At 40.9% G+C, this 16,128-nt stretch overlaps 1 protein-coding gene across 1 annotated transcript; it reads left to right on the plus strand.

Moving 5' to 3' along the window:
- MTNR1A (melatonin receptor 1A) lies at nt 1-15,161 on the plus strand. Its single transcript, XM_054565807.1, has 2 exons — nt 1-229; nt 14,293-15,161. Exons 1-2 carry the CDS (start codon nt 1-3, stop codon nt 15,159-15,161), a joined length of 1,098 nt encoding a protein of 365 aa, XP_054421782.1.
- The last annotated feature ends 967 nt before the right edge of the window (nt 15,162-16,128 follow it).

The raw sequence follows: 16,128 nt of genomic DNA on the forward strand, positions 1-16,128 counted from the left end.
ATGGCCGGGCAGCCGTGGGGCGCGCCGGGCGGGACCGTGAAGGGCAATAGCAGCGCGCTGCTCAACGCCTCCCAGCAGGTGCCCGACGGCGGCGAGGACGCGCGGCCGCGACCCTCGTGGCTGGCCTCCACGCTGGCCTTCGTCCTCATCTTCACCATCGTGGTGGACATCCTGGGCAACCTCCTGGTCATCCTGTCCGTGTATCGGAACAAGAAGCTGAGGAATGCAGGTAGGGGCTCCCGGGGCCAGGCAGGCTGGACGGGCAGCCCCCAACTTCGGCCCGACGGCAGCCTCTCGCCTTTCTGGCCACCTCTCCGGAACGCAGCACCCTCAGCTGGCAATGGGCTTTTCCCAGGAAGCGTTCTTTTTCTTAAAAACTGGGGACTTTGAGCCATTTTTCCCAATAGAAGCTGAAGCCTGTCGCTTTACTTTTAACCTGCCCGTCAAAGATCCCCCCCCCCCCCATAAAACAGTAAGTCTTCAGTCCCCAAGGGGCAGAAAACCTGGGCAGAATCAGGTTCTCTTTATTTAAAGGAAACCCCCACCGCCTTGCGGGCAGTTTCCGAGGCTTATTAAATCGAGAGACACTCGATGCAGGTTGCAGGGAGTTTCTCAAGAAGCCCTTTCAAGTACCATCAACACACTTAGCAATTGTTTGGTTTTACATGTCATTTCATATTACCAACTTTGTTAAAAATATGAGAAAAATCAGTTGGCAAGATAATAGTGCAGTTATCTTAGTTTTGTTGTTAGGAGCACTTTGCAGTTTTGCAGCCGGCAGTTTCCGAAGGAGCCATGAGCTCCCACACATGCTTGGGGAAGCAGCTCCTATTCTTCCAAGTTAAACAACTTTATACTTTAAAAATAGAAAAGTGTTGTAATAAAGAGTATAGTTACATGTAATATACCACTAAGTTAATTTTGTGCTTGAGTTAAACTTCCTTTTTTTCCCTCCAGGCAATGAACTGAAACTGGTTCATCCTGGGTGGGGGCCTGCAGACCACCCAGAGGGCACCTGGTGGTCGGACCTCTAATCAGTGGTTAGATGCCCAGCTCTTGGTTTGGAGGCAAACTGATGGAGCGGTGATGGGGAGGGGGCGGGGAAGGGGGCGGACCCTTGCACTTGCATGTTTGTCAAAAGCAGCATTTTTGTTCTAATCAGGTAGTGGATCAATGCTGTAGTTTTGTTCGGTTCCTTTCCAGGAAGGACCCCATGTTGCTTGAGACAGTGTTAGTTTGAGAACTAGTTAATAAGCACCTGATGACATGAATTGAATTTGAGTTAGTCTGTTGAATAGCCTTGCTTCCTAGGTGATGGATTGGCTTAACCTAGAGGAATTCTGCCTTAACACAGAGGCTCCAGGAAAAAAAAACAACAACATAGGTCTTGACATAGGTCTTGATGATGATTTTTTGAATCTGCTATCAAAACAAAAAAGAAGTAGGACTACATCAAACTAAAAAGCTGTGCACAGCAAAGGAAACCATCAACAAAGTGAAAAGACAGCTCCCTGAATGGGAGAAAATACTTGCAAATTATGTATCTGATAAAGGGCTAATATCCAAAATACATAAAGAACTCATACAACTCAGTAGGTAAAAAACCCACAATCCAATTTAAAAATGGGCAAAAAAATCTAAACGGACACTTTTTCTCCATAAAAGACATACAGATGGCCAAAAGTTACATGAAAAGAACCTCAACATCATTAATCACCAGAGAAATGCAAGTGAAAACCACAGTGAAACATCACATCACACCTGTTAGGAATGGCTATTACAAAACAAAATGAAACAAAAATCCAAGAAATAGCAAGTTGTTGGCGAGAACATGGAGAAAGGGTATACTTGTGCCCTGTTGGTAGGAATGTAAATTGGTTTAGCCGCTATGGTAAACAGTATGGAGGTCCGTAGGACACAAACATAGAACTACTCGAGCACCCAGCAGTTCCACTTCTGAGTATTTTTCCGGAGAAGAAAAGACTAACTTGAAAAGATAGCTGCGCTCCTGTATCTATTGCAATGTTATTTACAATAGCTGAGACATGAAAACAACCTAAGTGTTCACTGATGGATGAATGGATAAAGAAATTGTGGTATCTATACACTGGACTATTACTTCGCCGTAAAAGGAATGAAATCTTGTCATTTGTGGCAACATGGAGGGACCTCGAGGGCCTTATGCAAAGTGAAGTCAGTCAGGCAGAGAAAAGCCAATACCATATCTGATCTCTCTTATATGTATAATCTACACATAAATAAATAGATAAACAAATTAATAAATAAATATAAGCTCATAGATACAGAGTAGAAAATCAGGGTTGCCAGAGGCAGGGGTTGGGGGTGCGAGCATGGGGGATGGGAGAAATGGGTAAGCTGGGTTTTATTTTTTTCTTTTTGGTTTCAACAAATAGATTTTAAAAGGGGGCAGGGCATGAGAAGACCTAGTGCTACCAGCTCGGTGTGAGAATTACCTGTCTCCTCCCCCAGGGTCACGGCTCTGGAAGAAGCCTGCTTTCTCCCTGTGGCCGATGTCCTGCTGGTCTCCACTGCTCCCTGTACCTCTGGTGCTGGGAGCGCTCGCTCTGATTCTTTATTAATCTGCTTTGCGCTCTCCTTATTGCGTTATTCATTGTTTTGATTCCTTGAATCAGGGTTCAATAACAGGACTTAGGATTTGGCCTGTCCGGTGCATCCCTTTGTTCCAAGAAAGGACGGAAGGGAGGACGAGAGGGAGGGAGGGAAGGAAGGGAGGGAGGGAAGGAGGAAAGGAAGGAAGGGAGAAAAGATAGAAAGAAGGAAGGAAGGAAAGAAAGAAAGAAAGAAAGAAAGAAAGAAAGAAAGAAAGAAAGAAAGAAAGAAAGAAAGAAAGAAAGAGCAAGAAAGAAAAGAAAGAGAAAAATGGAAGAGAAAAAAGGAAGAAGTATGGAGAATCATGTTAAATGGATCCTCAGGGCAGCTCAGTGGTGGGGTGCCACAGTCACCTCTCTACAGAAGGAGGAACAAGGACACATTGTGGAGCGGGGTTTAATTCACAGAACATGGCCCCCGAGCTCACTCTACTTCATTGATACCAACAGTTGCAGCACTTGGAAAGTTTGCATCCTATCCAAACTGTCATTTAAAAAAAAATTCACCTGCCTGGAACAAGTCTAAGTGTTCTGTGTTATGGAAAAGAACTTAAGGAAAAGTACTCCTTCCCCACAGCTTTGTGTTTTATTTATTTGCTAAATAATTTTTTGATAGGCAGTTTATAAAGTTGTATGTTCCTGTAGCCAGCTGGGAGACCCACAGTGAGCCTTAATCTGTGAAGCTTTTGAACTGTGCCATTTTTACATTGGGGATTTTGTATTCAGATTCAGATGGACCACCATTGCAATTCAAACCTTTGGAGGCTTGGATGGACGGTAGTTTGAAACAGCGAATAGAGAGTGGATTCAAATACTGTATGAGTTTTGGGATGCTTTTTAAAAGTTCTTGTGATTGTTCAGTCCTCCCATTTCCATTAAATTTATTTTATTAAGGACGAAAAGATGGAAGGGATGGAAGAAATGAGCTAAGAAAATGAGACTGTGAAGCCATCTTAAGCTTTGAACTAGGACTTTCTGTCGGGGACCTGGTGAAATTGCGGGTTGTTTATGCTCCTCCCCTCCCCTCAGGGGAGCCTGTGAACAGGTGTATGTATGTGAGGGGCACTGGTTAGAACAGACACAGGCTCCACACCATCACCAGAGCCTTAGGTGCTGGCAGAATGTCTGCTCCACTCCAGAATTTGATACTTAAGTCGGTACTATCCTATTTGTATCTTCTGAAAAAATTTCATAGTATAATGGGAAGATTCCTGCACTGGAACGCTAGAATTAGCATCCTTGCTATTGAGCTTGTGATCTGAGAAATCAGTTAAGTTACCCAACCCTCACTTTCCACATTTGTCAAATACGGAAAGTATCTAATTAATCTTTTAGCTTCCCACAATTGTTGCAATTACTCCGTGATGCAGGTGATGCATATGGAAAAGGATACATTGCAAGTTTGCAGGAGGAAATCGATGCATACTTTGAAAAAGATAAAATGGGTCATGGAATGTGTTCTTTCTTTTAGGAACACCTAATAAGGGTGTACTCCATTGCTAACAATAATTGATCTGTAGATTTATGATTTGTGCACTTTTCTATATGTACATCATACTTTAAAACTTTTACTCAAATTGTAAGTTTTACAATCATAACTTGCCTATTCAAAATTCAATTACCTGGCAATCTAATTTATCTAGAATGTAGCCAACAAATGGAAATATGCAAAAAATAAAAAATAAAAATAACAAGCTTTACCCACAGTTGATTTCTTCTGCCTTAGAGTTCCATTAAACTGTGAGGCTAGTGCCCGGGTCCCCATGGATGACAAGACAATTAGTAAATTAGAAGGAAGATGGACACATTTAAAGAAGTAGCACATGTGTCAAAGAGCATGGGTTGAAATAGACCCATTAAAGCAAGTCTGGAAAACTGAACAAGCACAACCTTTTGTGGGCACATTATGAAGAAGCAAAAAGACCTGCCCACCATTAACGGCTCCTGAAAGCCGCAAACTGCAATAATTTATTCATCACGACCCTCAGCCATCAAGGAATGGGCCAATCACGTTGAGCGTGTTCTGCCTGAGAAGATGTGGACATCATAGTTGAGGAAGTTACCTCTTTAAAGTGTTTTTTTTTTTATTATATTTTATTTCATTCTATTGGTTATTATTCAACTGCCATTATTTATTTCTTTTCCTCTTTTATTATTTATTACTTTTTAATTTGGTGCACAGTAGGCTGTACCCCAGGTTGTAAATATTGTTAAAAAGATAAAGAGGTCCCCAGGATGGCTTTAAGACAGTACCGTGGACACAGCGTTACACTGTTCATGCAGCGGTTTCTTTCAGGCCCTTGTTGAATGTTACCAATCTCCCTCCTACATGCAAGTTGTTGCCTGTGTTAAACTTGAGTCCTTGCTTGTATCCATTGCTTAGGCAATGAAGGCTGAGGCTCACTGCCTTCTCCAGTGCCCCTTGCCGAGGTCCCATTAAAGTGTTCACAGATACTTTGACTGAGCCCTTGGCCATTCCATTGACTGTACCCTGGCTTTTATTTACTCTTTCTGTTTCCCTTCCCCTCCCATCCCTTGCCTCCTTTTTTCTTCTCCCCCATTCTCTGTTTCCTGCTTCTTGATCTCCAATATTCTTTAACCACCATAATTATATTCAGTCTCTTAGTAGAGGCCACACTGTATCTCTGTTTCCTAAGTGTGTCTGTTCTGCCTTCTCTACATCAGCAAAAAAGACTTATAAGTGTTTTCATGGATCTATAAGCATGTTATATTCTGCCAGTTCACTTATGGATTTCTTAACAGAATACTTCACAGGGTATTTTGGCTCTTACACTAGCCCATAAAATCATTACACCCAACAATATGGCTGAAATGATACTCAGAACCACTGTGTCACTGAGACTTGTGACCCCTTCCTGATAGCAACCTGCCTCACCCCGAGTTCTGATTTCTGAGCCTCTTGCGTGAGAATGGGGAAGAGTGGTGAGAGAGAACCAGCAGAAGCTTCACTTATTAACTCAGAAATGTCAGGAAATGGCTCAGGGACAAGATGTGATGCTGGAGAGTGGGTTTTGCATCAGAGATCGGTGGAAACAGGTAGAAAGCAGCACATGTAGCTGCTCATCAGTCAAGTGCTCCTGGTTTGGGGCACTCCGGTCCTGTAGGCACGTGTGGGAGGCGCTTGCACTGAGTATGAATCCAGGCTCTAGACTCTATGTTCACCCAATGGCTCTGTGGTTGGAGCTGAGCCACAATCTCTCTGGACTGTTTCCACATCAGCAAAACGATGGGGTCAGAAAGATCTGTGAGTCCTTTCCAATTCAAGTGTCCTTCGATTTACATGATTATTAGACTCATTCTGAATGTGGAGAGGATAAGGCTATGAAATTGGCTAGCAATAAGGAGAACTGTGGCTATAATGACATTCATGTATATCATGATCGTAAGTACCATAGCTGTAGGGAAGCAGCCTTATATGAGAGCGTGCCTTGTACATTTTAAGCTGTCTGGGCACTTGTAACGTATCTGCTGGAGACAAATATCTCTTAATGACATCCAGTTTCCCTGTGGGAAACATACTTCCCAAAGAATGTTTACAGGTTTCAAAAATGTCCCATGTAGTTTTCCGTTCTTGAAAGGGAATGAAGTAACCAACTACGCAGCGTGACTCAGGTCTCCTTCGGCGGGCTCCCTCTGGTTGAGACACGATGGATCGCTTCTCTGGGGCCAACGCGCTTCTCTTGAGTTCGGATGGGGTGGGCTGGGCGGGCTTCTGGGGAGCTGGCCCACGGTGGATGAGCGCGAGCACCCCTTCTGCATGGGCTAACGTTCATCCTCTGGGTGGGTCACAGGACGAGACAGGCTCTTCCGGGTCTGTAGAAACTCTTGAAAATGTAACCACTCAGGAGGAACAGCCTAAATAGCAGGCAGGCAACCTGGCCATTCAGTCTGCAACAATACCCACCTAAAGGGCGGTGGGGTTCACACAAGTGAGCTCGTCACCCTCACTGCGGTGCTCACAGGCAGGTGGGAAATAAGCACATTGCCATGTTACAAGCATTTCTAGAATAATGAGACAGTCTCTCTTGCGACATCAATTTAGGATGTCTGTACTAAAGTCGTAACTGTGGCTGGTCCCATGGTTTACTGGTGATTTAAAAACCAGTGCTCTGTGGGATTTTTATGGTTCAAAACAGAAAACAATAAAATATCCATAGGTGAACCAGTTGCCCACATCCCAAAAGAAAAATAAAGACAATGCATTCGGAAAATAAATCTGAGTCACTTTATCCTTTCAGGACTTTTTTTTCCATAAACATTTATTTTTTATCTTATATTCTTTTTGTAAATGATGCTTTTCTGTGATGTATTAATATCCATGGACATCAGATATAAGATAAATGGAATTGTAACAGAGGCTTAACTTCCAGGATACAGGCAATCAGAACAAATATACAGCATATCTCAACTAACTGTTCTGGGGCCTTAACTGTAAATCAAAACCATTTGTGATAAAATTTAAGTTTCTTTTATTGTTCTGGGCATAATTAATTTTGCAAAAACCATTGGCCATCTTTTGGAGAACATTTCTATTTAAAATATGAATATATTACAGGACATATCAAAGCAATCTCAATTATTAAATAAATTTAGTTTTTTAATCCTACAATTTTATTTTTAAAATTTATTTATCAATTTATGTTTGCACCGTTTTTCACACTTGAGGAAATGAAGGTGGGAAACTGGTAGACTTGCATTTTGTGTTGCGCTTATCACAGGCAGCTGATTTGATTTGTGTTCTGTGGGTAAAGTAGAAATATAACTTCTTTTTTTGTTTGTTTTTGTTTAGAATGTCTAGAGCTTTGTATTTTCACACAGAGCAATATACAGCTTATAAAGCACTTTCCCACATTTCGTTTTATTTGTCCTTATAACCACCTCCTTGGGTAGATAAAACTGAAACCCAAAATTTGCAGATAAGTGGTCAGCATTTCTTACCCCCGCATACAACCCAGGGTGGTACAATGGAGGGAGCAGGGAAATTGAAATCAGAAAATCCAGGTAGAGTCTTATCTCTGCAATACTTTTATTTGTAGGATGTTTTGGGTTCAGTTCCTCAATCCCTCTGAGCCTCAGTTTCTCCAGCTGTCCAATGGGTGCACTTACCTCACAGAAATGCTACAAAGATAAATTTAGATTCCATCCATCCATCCATATGCTTAGCACTTTGAAGTTAAAAACTACTCTACAAATAATGGTATTATTAAATATTAGGAGACATTCTATAATTTTTTATTTTTTAGGTTTTTATCTTTTTAATGCTCATTTCTTTTTAAGTGTATATTTTAAGATTAAGTGGACAATATGAATGATAAGAAGTGAAGTCAATCAGAAATTGAAGATTTAGGATCTAATTCTCTTTCATGACATTATCAAATTATGCAAATTCTCTAATGTCTCAGTTTTCCCTTTTGTAATGGGGATGAGATGCTAATTATTTCCATATCCAAGCTGTTGTTCTCTAATCTAAAATGAATCAGCTCTGGTGAGATGTTTATATAACTTACAAAGTGATCCCCTGATATTTCTAGAACCCACACAGCACCATATATACTTATTACAATATTATTGACTATATTTCCTAGGTTGTCTTTTATGTCCTAGTGACTGTTTTGTAACGATCAATTTGTATTTCTTAATCCCTTTACCTTATTCACCCAGCTCCCTGATCCCTCTCCCATCTGGTAACCTTCAGTTTGTTCTCTGCATCAGTGAGACTGTTGTTGTTTTGTTTGCTCATTTATTTTGTTCTTTAGATTCCACACATAAGTGAAATCATATGATTTGTCTTTCTCTACCTGACTTATTTCACTTAGCATAACACCCTCTAGATCCATTCCCATTGTTGCAAATGGTAAGATTTTATTCTATTGTATGGCTGAGTAATACTCCATTGTATATATGTACCACTTCTTTTTTAGCCAATGTCTAACCACTATACTGTACACCTGAAACTAATATAAAATAATATTAAATGTCAACTGTAATTGGAAAGAAGTACAAATTTCCAGCTATTAAAATAGTTATAGGGATGTAAAGTACAGCCTAGGGAATATAGTCAATAAAATTATAATAACCCTGTATGGTGTCAAATAGGTATTAGACTCTTTGGGGCGGTCACTTCATAAAGTATATAAATGCCTAATCACTCATTTGTATACCTGAAGCTAACATTGGATGTCAACTGTAATTGAAAAATAACTTTTAAAAAAGAACAAAAATTAATCAACTCTGGAAGCTACAGGAACTTTCTCAGACAAGAATTTTACCATTCAAAAATTTATGACCTAACTTGTATATACAGACTTGGAAAATGATTTCAATCTAATGAGGCCGCTGTTGCAGATAATCTCCAATTTGATGATATCTTGTTAACACCGTTGTCATTTTCCTCTGGTAACTCTCCATGGTATTTGAAATCATTGAGTCAAGATTATTTTTTATTTTTAAGACATTTTATTGACTTTTTCTCCCTCGCACGCTTAGCCATTGTTTAAAGTCTTGTGACTCCCCACAGCTCAGCTTCTGCAGTGCATTGTTATGGAACCCTAAATTTTTCAAAATGTGCCAAAATCATTGCCAGTATCCCTGGAAACCTTAAGGCAGTGGTCTCAGACTCCTAAATACATGATTAAATTTGGATCTGATTTTTGGTTCCTCCAGCTACTCATCTCCTGAGAAAGTAGCAATTGTTGGCATTAAATCCATGAATAAGATAGAACTCATTTTTACTATCTTTCAGAGTCATTTTTTTCTTGGAAATTTTGAAAGTTAAGCACAGTTAAAAATAGTCCTAAATTAAACCTCCTGCTTTAGTTCTTACTAACATTTGATTGCTCTGTCTTTGTTTTTTAAATCCCTGCTTTGAAAAATATGTGCCTTAGAAGTCATTTTAAATCTCCATAAAGCCTCTGGAGCTTGTTCTGCTCGATCTTTATTAGCCCCTTTTAAAAATAATAACTAGAATATTTGAGGTGAATAGTAAGATACGTGCAAGAAGCCTTGAATTTCTTCCTATTTCTCCTACGTATTTTCAGGTTGCCTAGCTGACAGAAATGCCCTATCTTCTATAAAAGAAATACACACATTCTCAGGATTTTCTAGGCTACCAAAGAGGCAATTAATGGATTGTTTTTCAAGAAGCAGTTGTGCATACTCAGAGCTCTGCATGGTGTCATAATTTCATCCACTCCCCTTTGTAACGATGGTTCCTTAATCAGCACCCTAACATTTTCACCTTTCAGAAAGGTTGGCTAACCAAATGACCTGAACCCTGAGGATTCTATCTCAAGAAATTTTAGTGAAGTTTAATAATGCTGCAAATGAGGAATAAACTTCTGGATTTTTCTGATCGAGGTCTCCTAAGGTTAATTTTTCTACAGAGCTATACACTTTTGGCAATCACATTGAAGAAATTAGTGAAGAAAAAGGAAAAATCTACTTAGGGCTAAATAATATTCAGGTTAATGAATAAATTTGAGTTATTGACATTATGGCTTTAAAGGATGCTTACCTGCTTTGCTATTGAGCACTTTTGGTTTTTATTGAATTGAATAGTCATTTAGGTAACTATTTATTGTCACCTACAGTATAAGTCAAAATATAAATGGTCGGCAAGTTTTTGTTTGTTTGTCAAAATGCAAGACACTGTGTTAAGCTCGTATAAAACATGGCTCCTATTTTCAAAGAGATTACTTTCTATCACAGCACTTTTAAAATTTGTTTGTTCTTTGTCAGATAAAAATAAAACATGGAGTACAAAGATATCACTAGAAACATGTTTATGTAGCAGGAAAACTTTTCAAAAGTAATTTGGAAGTTGGTTGGTGAATGATGGTAGCTGGAACTCAAGGTACGTAGTGATAAGAATTTTTAAAAGACGTTATCTCAGGATGAAAGAAAAATAGGTAATAATAGCAGGAAATAAAAAATAGGAAATGTGGAAGCTACAGCACACGTAAGGCAGAATCAATGTGAGAACCTCAAATCAATTAGTCAATAATGGAGACAAAGCATAGCTGTTTGAGGATAATGCATTGGCCCTCTATCTTTTGAAGAAAGCGAGACAGCCTGAGAAATAACCTCGTTATAAAACCACCCGTTCTCTTCTCAGAGCTGAAGGTCTGCATCAGGTTGCCTGGAAGCCCAGCCCCGGAGCAAGCTGGGAGGCCCGGTACTCCCGCTCCGTTGGGGGAGGGCTCTCAAGAAGACCTGAAGGAAGTGAGGCTCAAGCGGAGGAGTCGAGCAACGATGGGCAGCCTCGACTCGGCCTCACCCATGGGGCTGCGGCTTCTGGGCATAAATCCATCCACAGAGTTGCCACCACCTGGGGCAAGAGGGCTGGCCGTTTGTGCTCCACTGCCAGGGGTCACCCTCACCTGCTCATCCGAGGGCCGTTTCCTGCGCTGCAGCCAAATGCCCCGCACCCAACTCCCGTCCGAATTCCAGGGATAAATGCACTAGACCGGCCAAGGGGACCTGGAAGGACATTAGCAGCAGCTACTTGGGAGGCTTCTGAAGTAGCGAGAATGTACGGCGGCAGCCTAGGGACCAGGCCTGCCGCAGGAAGGGCTCCCGTAGCCTGCACTTTGAGGAGCCCACAGAAGGAAATTGATCTTCTCGGTTAAAATCATTGCACGGATTTGATCATTACCAAATTGGGAACAAGATAGCCAGGGCTGTAGAAACGTTGTTGATGAAAACCTTAAAGGCCCACACTTCATACAATGTTACAGCAGGAGACAGATTTCCCTGGGATTTGCATAGCAGCAAATGATGCCAAAGTATTCATTCAAACGGAATTTAGCAGGAGACTTGCAGCGTGTGGGATTTCTTTTTTTTTTAAGCAGCAAAAATAAATGATAAAAGATAAGAACCTGGCCCAGGATAGGAAATTCTAGTACTCTCACCGAGCTAAGATCCCACTAGTTAACGGTGGAGATGCTACAGCACCTAATGCTCTGGCTGAGACTTCTGAGCAATAAGAGAAAATGTGACTTGCGCTTCACTTCCACCTTCCAAACTTCCATTCCTACCTGGAGCATGTTAACACATCACTATGCCAGGGAGGAAATTCTGGGAAGCGTAGTTCCAGCCTTGCTGAAATGACACTATACAAACCCACCACAGTCCACCCCTTGGCAACTGGGCATCCGTATGTACACACACACCATACTTAACTTTCAGATAAAGGGAACGTCCTAACTATGCTTCTACCTAACACACTGCAACTATTCTTGTAAAACTAAAAACAAACTAACCCTCTCCCCAAAAGACACGGTCTCCTCATTGATCTATGCCTGGTTTTCATTATTCCTCCAGGTGAATCACATTCCTCATTTAGTGTCTTATAACTGAAATACTGAGATGTGAGCTTAAACTACTAACTACTACTAACTACTAACTACTAAACTACTAACACATATTAGATGGCAGGAGGGAGAGAAGAAAGAAAAAGACCAACAAAACAGCCTCCCCACACAACACACACACATGCTCCTCACAATATAGAGAACGTGATAAAGCTTCCAGATAAGCAGCTACCTGAGAGCCACATCTGCAGAGTCCATGGCTTATTTTGTTTCTCCAAACAGTTGTAAAATGAGATTAGTTCAAAGAAAATTAAACTAATGACTTTATTAATATAATTACCTGAACAGAAAAGAAGCACAATTACTGCAAAACAAATGGAACAGAGGATTAAAGCCATGTTAGAAATCTATGACATTATTTGTGATTTTATTTGTAAGCTCTTTTAAAAATAAATCTGTATTTGACCAGTTTCTCATGACATTCTGGGTTAAAATGTACTGTTCTGATGACTAATTTGTAGCTGAATTTCATATATTACACTTATTTTAAAGTATAAAATATGTTGAATTGAAAATTTATTCAAATATGCCCACTTTGGAAATTAAATATTTCATTGGTAATTGGAATTGATCTGTAGGAAGAATAAATTTGCTATAATTTGGCCTACTATAACCACTTTTCAAAGAAGTCATTTATATGACAATGTATCCAAAATTCCTAATTAAATGACAAAACCTTGCCTTTTTTTGGTCACAACTACTATTTTACTTCACTGTTTACAATGTTTTTGGGGGGAGGGGTAAATAAAAATAATGATATAGGAATTTCAAGTATAAAGGCTATTTTGTTTCAGATATTGGGAGATGACAATTTAATTTACTTCATCCAGCATTTGAGAAGTCTCAGCTGGGTACTGTTCAGGATACAAAGGATGGGGGAGACAATCTCAGGGTACTACAGCATAGAAACATAGGAAAGCCAAGTTCACAAAGAGGATAATAAAAGACAAAGCATGCAGCCACGCTGCCTGGAATGTCCCCCCCAAAACCCCACTCCCGTCCGGCTAGCTTGCTTTCTTCCGGATACCTTTTCTCAAGCTGTCCAAACTCCTGTGGCACTTCTTCCTCTCTGTTTTAATTTGTTTTTCTAAGATCATGGATCATAAGATCCCTGTTTATTCCTGTTTCCTCAGCACCTGTCATATGCACTTAATAACTTTTTATTGAATGGAATGTATTATAATTTAATCTAAATTAAAAACGGTATAAATAAAGTGATCTAAGTAAGTAAAATTTTGGGTAGTTTTTATTTAAGGTGGAGTTGGGAAAATGGGTAGCATTTTAAAAGGGAGGGAAAGGCACCATCCAAGGCACAGGGAATTGTAACAAAGGCAAGCAAGCCACTAAAGTCAACAATGCACTAGCTGAACTTTGACTAGAGTTCTTTTTTTAAACTTTAAAATATGTTGCATTGTTATGTTAACATAGGAAATTATCACTTAATCTGAATATTTAGGGTTTAATTTTTGTACCTTAAGTTCTTCATACATCTAAATATACTTCGCCTCTTCCTTCGGAGTTAGGCACGAGTTGTAGTCTCCCAGCAACTATTACTGAGCACGCATCATGGGACATACTGCTCAGCTATTGACATAGATTGCCTCATTCTGTGCTCATCACACCCCCATGAAGGAGACACCGTCATTGTTGCCATCTTAGAAAAGAGGAAACTGAGTTCGGTGAGACGGTGGCATTGTCCCAGGTAGACAGCTAGCAGGGGTTGACATCGATGTCCTCAGCCAGACAGCTGAGGACAGAGTCTTTTTCTCTTAACTATGACATGGTGGACAAGGATCCATTGCTCTCCAAGGACAGCAATTAGAGGCCCATTTGAGAAGCATTGGAGAATAAGACAGGGGTAGAAAGCCTGGACTTAGGAATTCGTGGAGGCCTGGAGAAATAACAAGACAAAATTTGGGGATGATGTAGAAGATTCAAGAACAAAAGATGTGGTAGGAATATACTGACCTCAAGATTTTTTTGTAAAGCACAAGAGAAACCAGTTTGAAAGAGGACAGTTTTGAAGATGGACTAAGCTCTGCTCTGGGGATGTGGGGGGCGGGGGGCGTGAACTTGACACCGGCAGCAAATGGGCTCACTTCCTGGTGAAAACAGCCTCCACCTCATTCATAACCTATAGTCGCTGTGATGTCAGGTCGTCCAAGTTGCAGAAACAGCTCTTTGAAAAATAAGTAAATAAAACTGTGAGAGAAAAGGCCATCCATGAAATACTGGCATTAATCTGCATTTTCTCAATCCTCCCCCTGTAGGAAACGTTTTTGTGGTGAGCCTCGCCGTGGCAGACCTGGTGGGGGCCGTTTACCCGTACCCCTCGGTGCTGACGTCTGTAGTTAACAACGGGTGGAACCTGGGCCACCTGCACTGCCAAGTCAGCGGCTTCCTGATGGGCTTGAGCGTCATTGGCTCCATCTTCAGTATCACGGCCATTGCCATTAACCGCTACTGCTACATCTGCCACAGTCTCAGGTACGACAAGCTGTACAGCAACAAGAATTCCCTCTGCTGCGTGTTCCTGATATGGATGTTGACGCTGGTGGCGATCATGCCCAACCTGCGCGTGGGGACCCTGCAGTATGACCCGCGCATCTACTCCTGCACCTTCACGCAGTCCATCTGCTCCACCTACACCATCGCCTTGGTGGTTTTCCACTTCATCCTGCCGATGCTCATCGTCATCTTCTGCTACCTGAGAATATGGATCCTGGTTCTTCAGGTCAGATGGAGGGTGAAACCTGACAGCAAACCCAAACTGAAACCCCAGGATTTCCGGAACTTTGTCACTATGTTTGTGGTTTTTGTGCTTTTTGCCATCTGCTGGGCTCCGCTGAACTTCATTGGTCTTGCGGTGGCCTCGGACCCTGACAGCATGGTCCCCAGGATCCCAGAATGGCTGTTTGTTGGCAGTTATTATATGGCGTATTTCAACAGCTGCCTCAATGCAATTATTTATGGACTACTGAATCAAAATTTCAGGAAGGAGTACAGGAGAATTATAGTGTCCCTGTGCACAGCCAAGATGTTCTTTGTGGATAGCACTGATGAGGTGGCAAAGAGGGTTAAATGCAAACCCTCTCCACTCATGACCACCAATAACCTAATAAAGGTGGACCCTGTTTAAAAAGAGAAACATCGCCTTGGCTGCTGTGGCACAGTTGGTTGGAGCTTCATCCTGCAAACCGAAAGGTCCTATGTTTGGTACCCAGTTTAGGGCGGGTGCCCAGGTTGTGGTTGGGTCCCAGGTTAGGGTGCGTATAAGATGCAACCGTTGGATGTTTCTCTCTCACATCATGTTTCTCTCCTTCCCTTCCCCTCTCTCTAAAATCAATGAGCATGTCCTCTGGTGAGGATGAAAAAAAGAAAAAAGCATTACTGGCCAGATACACACCTTGTTCAAGGTCTTACTACTTTTTATGTTGGTTTTCCTCTTGACAGACATCTACAAAAGTAGTGTGGCTGAAAAAAGTTTATGCTAAGAGGTTACCTCTATACTTTGTGAGCTAATATATTATCAGCCTTTTGAACAAGTCTCTCATTCTTATCAGGAGAAATACAAAGTTGTATGTTATTGAAGAATATGGTTCAGGGACAGGAGAGGGTAAATTCAAGTAAAAATGTTGAATGTATTCAAGTGGAAAAAGTGTGAAAACATTTTTTAATTGCAAATGAGTGTCACGAATATAGCAATGGCTTTTTTCTTCCACTTTTTAAATATTTTTAGTAGGAAAACAAACGATGTGTTTTATTTGTAATGAATAATGGCACAAAGTGGGATAAAATGGGATGAGTGACTCATTAACAGCAAAAGGCTGAAAATAAGCACCAGCTACCACTACAAAGTTTCCAGCTGGCAGTGTTAGCATTGGGTAGCTATAGTCATGATCATACACATTTGTTGCTCTGTATTAAAAGTTGCACATTGAGCTAGATAAAGAGCTAATTATATGACAGGGCCCCTTTTCCGTTGTTTACAACCATAGTGATTTAAAGCAAAGGCTACATACAAAACTCTATGTGACCTTATTGGACATTTGGCTCATTATTTTGTCATTAACTATAATTGTTGTTCATGTCACTGACCAGCTGTT

Source organism: Pteronotus mesoamericanus, unplaced genomic scaffold (genome assembly GCF_021234165.1).
Source record: "Pteronotus mesoamericanus isolate MK-2021 breed Mesoamerican mustached bat unplaced genomic scaffold, CSHL_Meso_final contig_169, whole genome shotgun sequence".
NCBI lineage: Eukaryota > Metazoa > Chordata > Mammalia > Chiroptera > Mormoopidae > Pteronotus > Pteronotus mesoamericanus.

What these genes read in the sequence shown, in the direction of transcription:
- MTNR1A (XM_054565807.1), top strand. Translation starts at nt 1, where the DNA reads ATGGCCGGGCAGCCGTGGGGCGCGCCGGGCGGGACCGTGAAGGGCAAT. An exon ending in CAAGAAGCTGAGGAATGCAG is followed by an intron (nt 230 to 14,292) that starts GTAGGGGCTCCC and finishes CTCCCCCTGTAG; the next exon opens with GAAACGTTTTTGTGGTGAGC.